The sequence below is a fragment of the Coturnix japonica genome, chromosome 4 (genome assembly GCF_054131305.1).
Source record: "Coturnix japonica strain WE chromosome 4, WE-NBRP24, whole genome shotgun sequence".
In the NCBI taxonomy this organism is placed as follows: domain Eukaryota; kingdom Metazoa; phylum Chordata; class Aves; order Galliformes; family Phasianidae; genus Coturnix; species Coturnix japonica.
In genome coordinates, this window is record NC_140666.1 from 39,325,925 (window position 1) to 39,338,712 (window position 12,788).

General features: G+C 60.0%; 2 protein-coding genes and 1 long non-coding RNA gene across 7 annotated transcripts; 1 reads left to right on the top strand and 2 right to left on the bottom strand.

Annotated features, from left to right (window-relative positions):
• Positions 1–2,969: 2,969 nt before the first annotated feature.
• On the bottom strand, positions 2,970–8,257 carry RBPMS (RNA binding protein, mRNA processing factor). Of its 5 annotated transcripts, XR_014945787.1 has the most exons (9): positions 8,158–8,257; positions 6,391–6,468; positions 6,276–6,314; positions 6,107–6,169; positions 5,577–5,727; positions 5,173–5,303; positions 4,829–4,898; positions 4,614–4,717; positions 2,970–4,297 (listed from the first exon to the last, which is right to left on the bottom strand). XR_014945787.1 is itself a non-coding variant. In XM_085546616.1 (8 exons), the coding sequence occupies exons 1-7, from the start codon at positions 8,215–8,217 to the stop codon at positions 4,836–4,838; spliced, it is 585 nt and encodes a 194-aa protein (XP_085402742.1). In that variant the 5' UTR covers positions 8,218–8,257; the 3' UTR covers positions 2,970–4,297; positions 4,829–4,835. The 5 variants fall into 5 exon arrangements, 3 of the variants coding, with proteins under 3 accessions (XP_085402742.1, XP_085402741.1, XP_015716682.2); XR_014945786.1 differs by lacking the exon at positions 8,158–8,257 and having other exon boundaries at positions 6,391–6,801; XM_085546616.1 differs by lacking the exon at positions 4,614–4,717.
• Positions 8,258–8,381: 124 nt separating this feature from the next.
• Positions 8,382–10,330, top strand: LOC146761037 (uncharacterized). The gene is made up of 2 exons (XR_014945791.1): positions 8,382–8,523; positions 10,195–10,330. It is a non-coding gene; the product is annotated as an uncharacterized LOC146761037 (long non-coding RNA).
• Positions 9,199–10,883, bottom strand: DCTN6 (dynactin subunit 6). Its single transcript, XM_015861200.3, has 7 exons — positions 10,846–10,883; positions 10,348–10,412; positions 10,163–10,268; positions 9,992–10,080; positions 9,802–9,849; positions 9,562–9,704; positions 9,199–9,494 (listed from the first exon to the last, which is right to left on the bottom strand). Exons 1-7 carry the CDS (start codon positions 10,866–10,868, stop codon positions 9,396–9,398), a joined length of 573 nt encoding a protein of 190 aa, XP_015716686.1. The 5' UTR covers positions 10,869–10,883; the 3' UTR covers positions 9,199–9,395.
• Between the last annotated feature and the right edge of the window lie 1,905 nt (positions 10,884–12,788).

Sequence of the window (12,788 nt, forward strand, 5' to 3'; positions counted from 1 at the left end):
TGTGATGCTGATGGACATATGGACAGGACCCCGGGGAAGAGACAGCTTTCTCTCAGTGTCAGAAGCTCTCAGGTATGTCAGCGCTGCCCACGTCATCCCTTTGCTTGCCTCACTGAATCTTTAGCCTGTAGCTGCAAGGAAGCTGTGGGGAGGAGGCGTTTTGCCCTCTTAGTGGATAGCTGTGAGCTGAAGTGGGTCAAGAGAGGTGTGAGCTGAGCCCATCACTGCACTCAAGTGAGCATCCAGGCCGGGCACTGCTGGGTATGTGCCTGCTCCTCCCCATCATCAGAACAAAAGCCCTGTATCTTGAAACCAGTGCAGGTGAAATAGCCGCAGGGAGTCGCAGCTCTGAGCGTGGAGGTCTCTTGGCTTGTCTCCTAAAAGTTGCTCTGGGGAGGAGCTGTTCCTCCTCCCGTTACAATGATCATTCTGGAAGGGGATGGAAAACAGCAGGATTTAGCATGGTTGAATGAGAAAACTGACATAAGACAGTTTGTACGAGAACTTATCTATAATTCATCATGATCATACCAGGCTTTTAGAGAGCAGGGCAGGGAGGGGCAGGGAGTCCTGCTGCGCAGCGTAAAGCCCCCACACGTGGATGCGGCTGGCCTGCGCTGTCACTTCGATGAGCATGGGCAGGCAGTGCTGGGCCACTGGGGATGGCTGGGCCCCGCTGCCTGTGGGTGAGGAGGGGCTGCAAGCTGCAGAGAACTAGAAGAAGTCTTGGTACTGACATCTTATTATTTCCAGCTTCGTTGCTTGCTTTCCGGTCGCTGCTTATGTACCAGGCTGAAATTCCTTAGTGTGTTACTGCTTCAGGGACTGCTGGCAGCTACTTTTCTGGGAAATCATATCTGGTAGGGCTGAGGGTGTACCCACCACCAACTGAGGGTCTGATGGCTGCTGGGGAGAGCTCAGCCCTTGGTAGGCTAGACCTGAGACCCTTTTCTGATTGCTCATTTCACTCAGTGCCGCCCAGCTTGCAGTAGAAGCAGGTCTTGCTGCAGCTTGCTGGCCCCATCTCTGCTGCTTTGGGGTGCCGGCACATGCTGCAAGCCTGTCAGACAGCTATGACCTTGAGAACTTCACTTGGGACCCACGTGGTGTAGACTGTGTCAGCCTTGTGGACTGCGTGTTGTGCAGAGCAGGGGAGAGGATGGGAGGGCAGGAGGTTTTGTTGAGTTAATTTTTTGACTGTACCTGCCTTTCTGGGCTTACATCCAAGGCCTTGAAGTACTTGTGTGACTTCCTCCCGTCTCCCGTGGTTATGTTGCATTCTCCATTCCCTCCTGAGCTAGTTATTAATTATGGAGGCTGAGGAGACAAAGTCCAGACTCTGCTAATAGTTGACTTACCCATATTGTAGAGGCAGCATTTCAGTAAGCTGCTAATGGTCCCTCTCAGCTCTAAACCCCTCCACCTCTTTGGTCTCTGGCCTATGGGTGGCACTGAGCTTGAGTGTTGAAGGCCAGCCTCAGGTCTTTTTGGCCTGCTGTGCCTCCCTGCTAGCTTCCCTCCCAGCCTGCCTCACCAGCAACTGTGCGGCCATCTCTTGGCCCCATCCTGCTGCCTAAACCCCGGTACTGTCCCCTCTTTCCTCTCCTGGACCTGTTTTTCCTTCACACGACTCCAGTAGAGCCCTGTGGGAGCACTGCCACCTGGCCTTGGGGCAACCCTGTCTGCCCTTTGCTCCCTCCCCCCCAGTACTCAGTGCTGTCTGAGTGGTTTGGGGAGCCAGCAGCGAGGCTTTCCCCCTGCCCTGGGGAGCAAGGGCACAGGAAGGGGCTGCTCTCATTCCCTCTACCTGGCTCAGCCTTGACCATTGGGGCTGGAGAGGGAAGGCCTTGGGAAAGTGGCAACGTTGAGAGTGCCTCTCCCCATCTCGTTTTCTCTAGCTTTGCCTGTGCATACCCATGGGATTGGCCGTGGCACTGGGTGCCAGCTTTGGCCTGGAGCTTCCCAGCACTGTTTTGCAATGCTATCGGCAGGGCCTTCCTGTAGGCGTCCAGCTGTCCCAGGGGGAGTGCAGCCCCGGCCTGCATGGGGAAAGGTCAACGCAGGCAGAGGGGATGCCGGGCCTGGGCAGGCAGCCACTGCTCCCAGCCCTCATCAGCAAGGGGAAGGCCAGCCAGCACAGCACCGAAAACATTTTAGCATAGAGGAAACAAAAGAAGGGGCTCAGGATGTTAAATGTTTTCAGCTTCTTTTTGCAGGGCAGCTCTTGCCATGAGCTCCCTCAGCCTGAAGCCGCTCGCTGCTGTGCTGCTTCCCAGCGCGCTGTGCCTCGTGCTGAAAGGGCCAAGGGTACAGTGTGGGCCGGTTCCCACTGCTCTGAGCCAGGCAAGATGTGCTGCTCAGAGCGAAAGCTGTGACCTGCAGTGGCCGTGGGTGGATTAGCATCCAGCACTGAGGCCTTAACCTGTGGCTCATCTCTGCCAGCTGTGCGTGCTGAGTGACACCGTGCCTCTTGCCCGCCCCAAGCAGCGAGCTGCATGTGCTCACGTCCTTCAGATGCGCTTGTGAGACCGAGCTTGCTGCTGGTACCATGCTGCACGAGCCTGGCTGCTGCTGGGGCTCCTCGGGGGACCGCCCACAGTTATTGGGGTGGGATTGATGGAGGAGGAATTCAGAGCTTGGGCTGATGGGATGGTTTTTGAAAATTCTCAGTGCGTTAAATAATAATAATCTGGCCCATCGTCTCTAGGTTACGTTTGCCTCATCTGCAGCTGAGCTCATGGAAAATTGCAGCTTAGCTCCCGCACTCAGTGCCAAGATGGGGAGTTTAGAAACAAACCGATAACATCTTTATAAACTTGGAGAGTTTCTTACAGCTTGCTGCTCCCCCATCCTGCCTGCTGCAGCTCTCCTACAGGCTGAAGCTGAGCCGGGCAGCTGCTGTCTGCCCTCCAGGCCCTGCTGCTGTGCATTGTCCCCTGTTGAAATCACAGTACGCCACGCTCCACGCGTAACTTACAATAATCACTGGCTTTATTTTTAAAAAATTACAATAGAAAAGTACCTTTAAACATATTTCCAAAAGCGGAGAAGACAACATGGAAGCTCCTTTCCTCTCCACAAAAACAGAACAAAACACAGGAAACAGTTTGCTACAATAGTCCGTTGCTGGGAGCGCTGTGCTGTCCCTGCAGAGCTACTTTGCTCGAGGCACCGCTGCCCACCCTGCTGCACGCTGGTGGCCCTGTGGCACCCCTTCTTGCCCCCACCTGTGCAGCTCTGGCAGCCCTGTTCCCTGCTGCTTGTGGCCAAAGCAGAAAATGGAGGAGGGCGAGAGGCTGGGAGTTCAGCCCAGGTGATTAACAGAGATGTGGTTGGCACCTCCTTTTTGAAGAAACAAATGGGTTGATTTTTTTTATTTTTATATTTTTTTTGCTTTACTCTTCCTCATGCCAGTTCCTCCTGGTGCAAAGAGGACACCGGCATGCAGTCCCTGTGCTGGATCCATCCCACCCTGTGCTACCAGCGGCCTTCCTTGGGCTCTGCTCCACACAGACACGCTCTGCAGCCAGACTGGCATCACTGGGTGCTGAAGCTGCAGCAGAGCCCTGCAGCAGTGGGTGCGTATCCCAGTCCCGTGGCCCAGAGTTGTCAGGGATCAGAAAGTCCAGCTCCTTGCACAGCATCTTGGAGTAGCCATGGCAGGAGAAGGCGAATTCTCACCTTGTTACATGTGTGGGCTGTCTCTGCCCATCCCTGATGCAAACATCACACCTTGCCGGAGCTGTGCAGCAAGCCGTTAACATCGTGCCAGGGTAAGAAAGCTGCCTGTCATGGCTGGTGCCGTGTGCTGCCGCCGGGAAGAGAACCCCAATGCTGGCAGTGCACTGGGGTGCAGAGGCGATGCTGATGTCGCCGGAGCACTGTGAGCACCACAGACTGCTGAGGCAGCGTACGTTCTGGCCTGTGGATGGGAGGAGGCAGGCTGCTAAGGGCGTGCTGTTGTATGTTGAGCACCAGAACTCTCATCCAGCCCGGTGTGAGATTGTCCTGTTCAGGAGTTTGGTACAAAAATACTTGCTCTCGCTTTGCTTTTTTTTCTTTTTTTTTGCAGTCTGCTTTCCTAGGGGTTGTTTGAAAATACTTTTCAAACGCTACAGCAGTGCCTGTCAAACCATGCTTTCAGCAGTAACACGCTCTTTCTTACAAATATACAGTGTAGAAGAGGGAAATATTATACGGGGTATGCTTCTCGCTTTCTTCTAGAAGAACAGATGTGTGATAGAGGCTGTGGGAAAGTCTTGGAGGAATCCAGACTTGTGTGAGGTTTCTTCCTAGCCTACAACAAGAATGGCACGGGTTACAAACACAGCCGGGCTGGGGAGGCGATGCTGCCTGGGGGAGCAGCAGCCAGCCTGCCCCTGTACAGGCACATCTCGTGGGCATGGGGCAGGCGTGGCACTGGGACGTGGCTGTTCAGGAGGGCAGAGTTAGGTTGTGTTTTTAGTTTAAGAGGAGTGTGACCAGTGTTGCTATAGGGCAGGAAGCTGTATGGCAGAGAGGGGGTGGGGTGACAGGGCAGTTGGAACTCCCACCCCCGCTGTGGATGATTAAGCATGGGGGGACAGCCTGTGCCCGAGCACTGCGCTCCTTACCAGCACACTGTGGTTCTGCAGAGAGCGTGCGTGCCCAGCAGCCGCCGGGGGGCTCTGTTCATACCCACAAGACTGACCGTCGGCCGCCATCACACACCCGAGACCTGTGGGTGGCATGGCAGGGCTCAGGGATGGGGCTGGCACGTCCCCCTTCCTACCCAAGTTTTGGCTGGCACCGCAGGTGTGCTACACGGAGGACACGGGGGGGCACTTACACAGCATTCAGCAGAACTGACGGGACTTCCAGCCCTGAGACCCAGCCTCGGAGGGAGGGAGCCAGCGCATCTGCAAGACATGGGGGCAGGGGGTGAGCAGGAAGGAAAACTGCAGCAAAGGGTAGTGCAGCCGTACCCTGGGGCTGCGGTGGCTGCAGTGCTGATTCCTCCAGGAGGAGCACAGGTGCTGCCTGTCAGCGCTGCCTTGACAGGGGAAGTATGAGGCTGCAATAATATTTACCATTGCTCTTCCTCTGGGCAGCTGGCCCCAGAGCTCCCCTCCTTTCCCTCCCTCTTGCTCTGCCTGTCAGAAAGGCTGCAGTGCTGTGAGCCAGTGCCATTACCTGGGCATGCAGCGAAGCAGGGTATGTGAACGCAGGAGGAGGTAGAGCAGGCGTCAGCTCCGCTGGGTACAGAGGGTACGGCCCCCACACTTCAGGGCTGCCGGGGTAAAGTGCAGGCACTGTGAGCTCATCTGCAGGAAAAGGAGGAAAATTAATCCTAAAAGCAAGGGGAAAGTGGACAGCAGGTATAAGCTTTGCACTTCTGCCCAGGCCACCGTCACCTGCCCTTGCGTCATCCCAAGCACAAGCAGCTGGTTTCCAAACCCAACCACAGTTGCCGTGCCTCTCCAAAAGCTTCCCTGCGCCCAGCTCCTAAGGTATCACTGCCCCAACTGCTTCAGTAAGAAAGGGGCATTGCCAGGGCCATATACTGGGCGGACCAGGGTCAGGATGCAAGCACTCACAGGGCTCCCTGGCGATGAACTGAGGTACAGTGTTGGGGAGGGGCGTGCTGGGGTTGGGAGTGCCCACCAGCTTGCTCTTGGCCATCTTGGTGTTGGCCTTGGCAAACTCCAGCCGCAGCGTCTGGGGGATCTCAGGGTCGAAGCGGATGCCCTGTGGAAAGGAACAGGGCAGCAGAGGTCAGTTAGGCTGAATCTTGTGGTAGGGTGCTGCCCCCCATTCAAGAAGGCCATTTGGGCTAAAACAGCCTCAGATTTTGTCCCAATATCCCCACGGGCTGCTGGGGTGGCCGTGACCTCATGTGCTTGGCAGCGAGCATGGCCCCGTGGCTCACATTCCTCTGACATCCTCGAGCTCAGCACCATATTTGGTAGTCGGTATCCCGTGCAGCCACGCTCCCAGCAAGGGATTAGCGGCGTTTTGCCTCAATGCAAGGATGGGGAGGAACCAGGCTTCCCCAGGAGGTCTCCATGGGATAATAGATACTGGGATCCATCTCTTTTGGTGTTCCCTAGGGGGTCCCAGCACTCACGTTCAGTGCATTCTTGGCGGCCTCAGCTTCTGAGCGGCTGTCGAAGCTCACGAACCCCACGGGCTGCGGAGAGAGGAGGCGAAGGGCGGTCAGGGCCAAGACCCCACCACATCCCCAGCAGTTGGTGAGGGCAGCCCCCAGGCAGGTGGGGGCACGGTGCAGCCCATACCTGCTTGGAGGTGAGCTTGATAAGTGACCCCTCATAGCCCTGCGGGAGAGAAGAGAAGCACCATTGGTTTCATGTGGCCTCAGAGGCCCTCAGAGCCCCATAGCGGGTGCAGTACCTTGAAGGGCCTGAAGAGCAGGTAGAGCTCGCGGGGCTTGATGTCCAGGGGCAGGCCGCTGACAAACAGGGTCCTCACCTGCAGGGGCAGAGCGTCAGCTGGTTGTGGGCCTGCAGGAGGCTCCCCAGGGCCTCCAGGCCACGCTCCTGCACACAGCTCTGTGCTCACGGCCTCAAGGAAGTGCCCGCTGTGAGCTGTGTTCCTGAAAGCTAAACCCGCCCGAGCCTGACTTTCCGGGTAATTTAGCCCCATGGCTGCGCAGCAGATAAGAGAGATAAAGGCCCTGAAAAAAAAACCCTCCGAAATTAGGCCTCACAGAGATGCGGCTTCTCCTCGGTAATGACTTGTTTTCTTTGAAAGTTCAAACGCAGGTCGGCCAAGTCGGGCCAGTGCTGCGGTGCTCAGTGAGCAGGGAGAGAAGCGCAGATTACAGCAGGAGCTTGAAGGGGGGTGGTGGGGGAAATCCCATTTAGGCTTTCCCCCCTGCCCAAAACCAGAGACAAGCAGAGGCTGGGGAAGGAGCTGCGATGCGGTCTCCCCAGCAAGGAGCCGTGGGGAAAGGCTGCCCCTGCTCTGCCACGGAGTGGGGCAGCTCCCTGACAGAGGCTGTGGCTCTGGAGCCTTCCCTGGGCCCTGCAGATGCTGTCAGTGCAGGCTGGGGTGGGCAGTGGCAGAATCCTCTCTGTGGGGGCTGGGGACCCCTCCCGGAGGGATCCTTCCACGCCAGCGGGCTGACACCCCTCATGGCAGCCCCACCACCCTGCCGCGTTCAGCCTTTCTCCCCGGCTCGCCTTCACCCCTCACCATCCCTCGTCACAGCCCGGGACTGTCACCAGGCGAGGGTGGTGGATGTGCTCCGGAGCCACCCCGTGCCCACCCCACCGCACCCCTCTGTTCCTGCTGCTGCCCACGGACAGACCGGGGCGCAGCCTCGTGCCTGCTCTGTCCCCTCCGCGCTGTCACCGCCCGGCAGGTTTTCTCCTCGCCCCGGGGACATTCGGGGAGACCTGGCGGACCTCTCTCCGCCCGAGAGCGGCCCGGAGGCGGCTCGGCACAGCAGCGGCGGCCGCGGGCGGTGCGACGGGCACCGGGTCAGCGCCGTGGCCCCTCGGCTGCCCCAAGGACGCGGTCACGCTCCGCCGCCCCAGCGCCGAGCTCCGCCGGTCAGCTCGGGCAGGAAGGGACCGTCGGGAGGAGCGCGGTGACTCATTCCCCAGGCATCCGATCACCTTCCCCGGGCTCGCTTTAATGTTCCACCAGCGGTGAGCCGCTCGGCTGCCCCCGCCCCGACCCCCGCCCGCGGCGTGACCGCGACCCGTCCTCGTGCCCGCGCACTCGGGGTGAGGGCGCGGCGGCCGGGCAGCGGCGGCACCGACCTCGCGTTGTGCCGGGAGCGGGACCGCCGAGAGCCGAGCGGGGCCGCCGTCCCGGCTCCCGTCCCCGGCCAGGCTGAGTGCGCGGCCGCCGTGCCGCCCGACGGGACCGTGCGCCGCCGCCTCCGCTCCGGGGGACGAGGCGCCGTGCCCGCACCCCGCGTGAGTCCGAGCGCCCCGCGCCCGACCCGCGTCCCACAGCCCTTGTGCCGAGGCGCACCCGGCTCCGGGCCGCTCCGCCTCCCCCCCCGCCAACTTCCATAGCTTCCCGCCGCGCCCCGAGCCCCACGCCCAGGCTGACGGGACCCCGCGGACACGCGTGGGGGCCGCACCGCTCCCGCCCCGGGACCCGGCCCGCCCTCGGCGGCTCCCCCTCCCCCGCCCGGCCCGCTACCTCCTCTTCGGGCAGGCCCGGCTCGGCGGGGCCCTCCCGCTCGGCGGCGCCGCTGCTCATGGTGCCGCCGCCGCTCCGCCACCCGCCCGCGGCTGCCTCCGGCGCGGCCCTGCGGCGGGCGGGAGGGAGCGGGGCCGGGCGGGGCGGGGCCGGGCGGGCGGCCACACGGCACTGGGGGAGGGACGTGGGGACACGGGGTGGGACGGGGCCGGGGACGGGAGCGGGGGTGGGACGCGGAGCTGGGGCGACGGGACGCGGGGTGGGGATGGAGGACAAAGGGCTGCGGTCTGGGACGTGAGGTTCGGTGCGTGGCACGTACGGCTGGGGACGAGGACGTTGGGGTTGGGACGTGGGACGCGAGGTTGGGTACGTAGCACGCGGGGCTGGGGACAGCGATGGGGACGCGGGCCGTAAGGCTGGGAGCACGGTGTGAGCACATGGCACACGGGATGCGGGACAGAACGTGGAACAAGAGGTGTGACACAGCTGGGAACACAGGGCCGGAAGGCGTGACAACGGCTGGTGTGGGGAAGCCAGTGGGACACTGAGGCGGCTCTCCTGGCAGCGTGGCTGGCCCTGCTTTGGGGAGGTGGCAGCCCTTGGGCAGTGCTCGCAGCCCCTGTTTGGACTCAGCCTTAGGGGTGTCTGCACATCCTGAGCAGCGCTGCACCCACATTGGGACGGCGAGGATCAGATGCCCACTAAAAGCTGCAACGTACCATCTCCCCCTCCACACAGACAGGGTGGGCCACGCAGGACCCCCGCACACAGGCAGGGCCCACCTGCCCACACCCCGCTGCAGTCCTGCTGTCTCTGAGCAGCCTCTCCTCCACACTCGGCACATGGCGAGGCCCGGCCTCCCTCTGCTGGCTGCTGCGGGATCCGTTGCCACACTACAGGGCTCAGGGTGGCTTCTGGCCCACAGCTGTGGTACAATAGCACCACGAGGTTAAAGGTGGTGCTCAGCGCTCCTGGCAGCACATTGCAGCTCCCCATCACCACCCAGCCCTGAGTTTGGAGGAAAGAATGGCAACCACACCCTGCAGCGAGAGCAGAACCACTTTATTCCCATAAAGCACGTGGAATGTTAGAGTTGGTGTGAGGGAGATGACAGGTCCAAAGCCTGTGGGGGCTATAAATAAAACAAAGCGAGAATAAAGGATGCGGAGCCCAGCTGCTTCCCGGGCTGTGCCCAAAGGACAAGAGGCCCCAGGCATGCAGCTGATGGCAAAAGGCTTTCAGCTCTTAACAGGTGTGGCCGCAGCCTTCATCGTCTTCTTCAGGTGATGGTAATTGGGCAGGATTTTCATCAGAAAGTCCAGCTGCAGCGTCTGGGGCTGCAAACAGAAGCACTGTCAATGGGCAGCCACCAGGGGAGCCTGGGGGCAGGGGGACAGCACCTACCTGCGGCCGCTCGGTCTGCACGCGGCGCAGGCAGTCGGCGCCATAGATGACAGTGTTCTCAGGGATCACCTCGTAGGTGTTGACGTTGCAGCAGGCCCCGATGATGCAGCCGCTCGTCAGGATTACGTTCCTGCCAACAAATGCTGTAAGGAGAGTCTCCGTGAGGGCCACCCTGATTAGAACCACGCGCTGCTGCTCTAACAGCAAAAACTGAGCAGAACAAAGACAGCCTGAGCTCACCTTTGGATTCAATCACGTTGTTATCTCCCACTTTCATTGCCTGTGAATCTACAGGTTATTGTCAAAGGAAAATCTTTTGGTTGAAAAGGTGTGCCCCAATGCCACTTTCAAACCAAAATCTGTCCCGTAAGCACCCCCAGGCTGCTCGTGCCTGGGCAACATCCACATGTTTCCCGCAGCACAAGGATACAGCACCCAACTTCAAAGACATTGTTGGTGCCAATGATCATGGGCTTGGGCTCCACCTCCTCAGTTTCTGGCGTGATGTTTTCTGGGTACCTGGGAGATACGGGAACGTACTTTAGGTGTGAGCAGCGGCCGCCCTCAGAGCAGGGCAGGGAGAGGGCAGCCCCGCACGCACCCGTTGATGATGAGCGCCTGCTCCTCTATCAGGTTGCCTTCCCCGATGACGATGGGCCCCGCCTCCGCGATGATCCTGGCCTTCGGGTGTATCACCGTCCTCGGCCCTGTAGGAAGTGCCCAGCGTCACCAAAGCCACCGACACGTACCCGGTGTGTGCCAAGGGCCGTCGGGTGCCATCCTTACCGATGGTGACATCCCCGCGGATCTCGCTCTCCACACACACCACGGCTCCCGGTGCGATCTTCACACTGCGGAGGGGGGCACACAGGTGAGCGGTACCGGGGGCGCAGCGTGGGGCACAGACGGGGTCTGTGAGGAGAGCCTATGGGGCTACCGAGGGGGGCACGGGCACCGGTGTGCACGAGGGGCTGCCGGGGGACACGGGAGGCTGATGGGAATAGAGGGGAGCGCTGCGGTGCACCGGGAAACTGATGTGGGGGCGGACGGCAGCGCGAGGGCACAGCGGGTTAAATGAAGGGACCACCGGGGCGGACACAGGAGCGGTGGGGACTGGCCGCGGGCAGACAGGGCCGCTGTGGCACACGGGGGGACCGCCGAGGCCCGGAAGAGGAGAGCGGCACCGCGGCCGGGGAGGTGACGGCTGGGGCCGGTGGGGCGCGCGGGAGGAGCGGCTACAAGAGGACGCGGGGCGGCAGCAGCCCCGGCCCGTCCCGGCCTCACCTCTTGTGCGCCTTGTCCGCCATGACGCCGCCGGCTGCGCAGACGCCGGTCGCGCTGGGCGGGTCTGGCCCCGCTCCTCCCCGCAGTACGGCAGCGCTGTGGGGGACGGGCCGGTGCTGCGGGCGGGCTGTTGGCAGCGCTCACGTGCTCTGACCGTGGGGCTGGTGGCCGTGGGGTCCCTCCGCAGCCCGCCCGGCAGCCGCCATGCCCGTGTCCGAGCCCCGCACGAGAGACGGGAGGACGCCGGGGAACGGGAGGAGCCCGAAGTTGCGGATCCCAGGAGGAAGGTAGGAGCAGAAAAGTTTTGTCGGCCGATCGCGCGCTTCTGCCGTGGGTTTCCCCGTCGGTCCGGGCGCTCGCAGGACCCGGCTCCTCGCCCGAGCTTCCCCGCTGGGCCTCAAGGCCCCGGGCCCGGCCTGCTCGGCTCGGCTCGGCGGCGCACCGGGGCCGGGGAGGAATAGCACCGCTGTGCGCTCATGGCTGCGGGGCGGGCAGAGCGGATGGGAGAGCGGATGGGGATCGGCCGCACAGGAGAATGATTGATTGCACAGGAGAATGATTGATTGCACAGGAGAATGATTGCCTTGCCGGGGCTCGAACCTAGTGTAGGTGTCCTGTTTGGGGCTCCGTGTGGAGATGACATAATTCGTCTTTATGGGGCACGAAATGAAACCCTTTGGGCTGGTTTTCAGACGGGAGGAATCGAGACTGAAGGCCCCTGTGGTTTGGGGATCAAACCCAGGCTCACTTGATGGGGTCTCAGAAAGGGGGACCGAGTTGTGCGTTCCTAGATTCAGAAAGCAGAGATGGACTGCTGTGTTTGTGGGGCTGGATGTAGGGTCTTGAAAGCAGATGAAATGCTGCATTTGGGACTCAGAATGAGGATGGATTTAGGACTCAGAGGCTGATGTGTGACTTTGGCACTTCAGTGCAGGCTCGCTGGGTGGCACAAAACAGGGATGAAACTTTGCATTGTGGGGTCTCAAAACCAGGCTCATTTGCCCGCTACTGGAGCTCAAACTATACGGCTGCCACACTTTGATCAGTCTTTGTAACAAGCTCGTTGTGCTCCTGTGGGAGCTTGAAAAGGGAGACAGATCCCTGTGTGTTTAAGCTCAAACATGGAGACCAGCTCCAGCTGCTTCTGGGGCCAAGCCTGGCTGTGTGCATGGAACAGCAGGGAGGGAAGTGGGGGCACAGGCCTGGTCATGATTTGAGAGTCTCTGTGTGAAACGTTTTGTTTTTCAAGCTCTTTTTTCCTAGCGTGTATACAATGTTTTCAGTACCGTAGTTGTTAGTCTCTGTTTGTAAATGAATAAGCCAGTATACTAATGGAGAATATCTGTATTAAAGTTGTGACAGTGACTGAGTTGTGGCTCAGCTGAAGTGCATCTACACCAATGCACGTGGCATGGGCAGCAAACAGGAGGAGCTGGAAGCCATTGTGTAGCAGGCAAACTATGAGCTAGTTGCCATTACAGAAGTGTGGTGGGATCGCTCCCATGACTGAAGTGCTGCAGTGGATGGCTACAAGCACTTCAGGAAGGATAGGTGAGGAAGGAGTGGTGGTGGTGTGGCTCTCTATATTAGAGAGAATTTTGATGTTATTGAGCTTGTGGCTGGGGATGATGAGGTTCAATCTATGGGTAAGGATCAGGGGAAGGGCTGACATGGCAGATACCCTGGTGGGTGCTGTTACAGACTGCTTAACCAGGATGAAGACACAGAAGAGGTGTTCTAGGAGCAGCTGGCATCATTGCCAGCCCTTGTCCTCACTGGGGACTTAAACTTCCATGATATGTGCTGGGAATACAACACAGAAGCAGCAGTCTAGGAGGTCTCAAGGGTATACAGAGTATAACTTCCTCCTGTAGCTGGTGAGAGCCTACTGGGGAGCTGCCCTGCTGGACCTGCTGTTCACTAACAGAAAGTCTAGTGGGAGA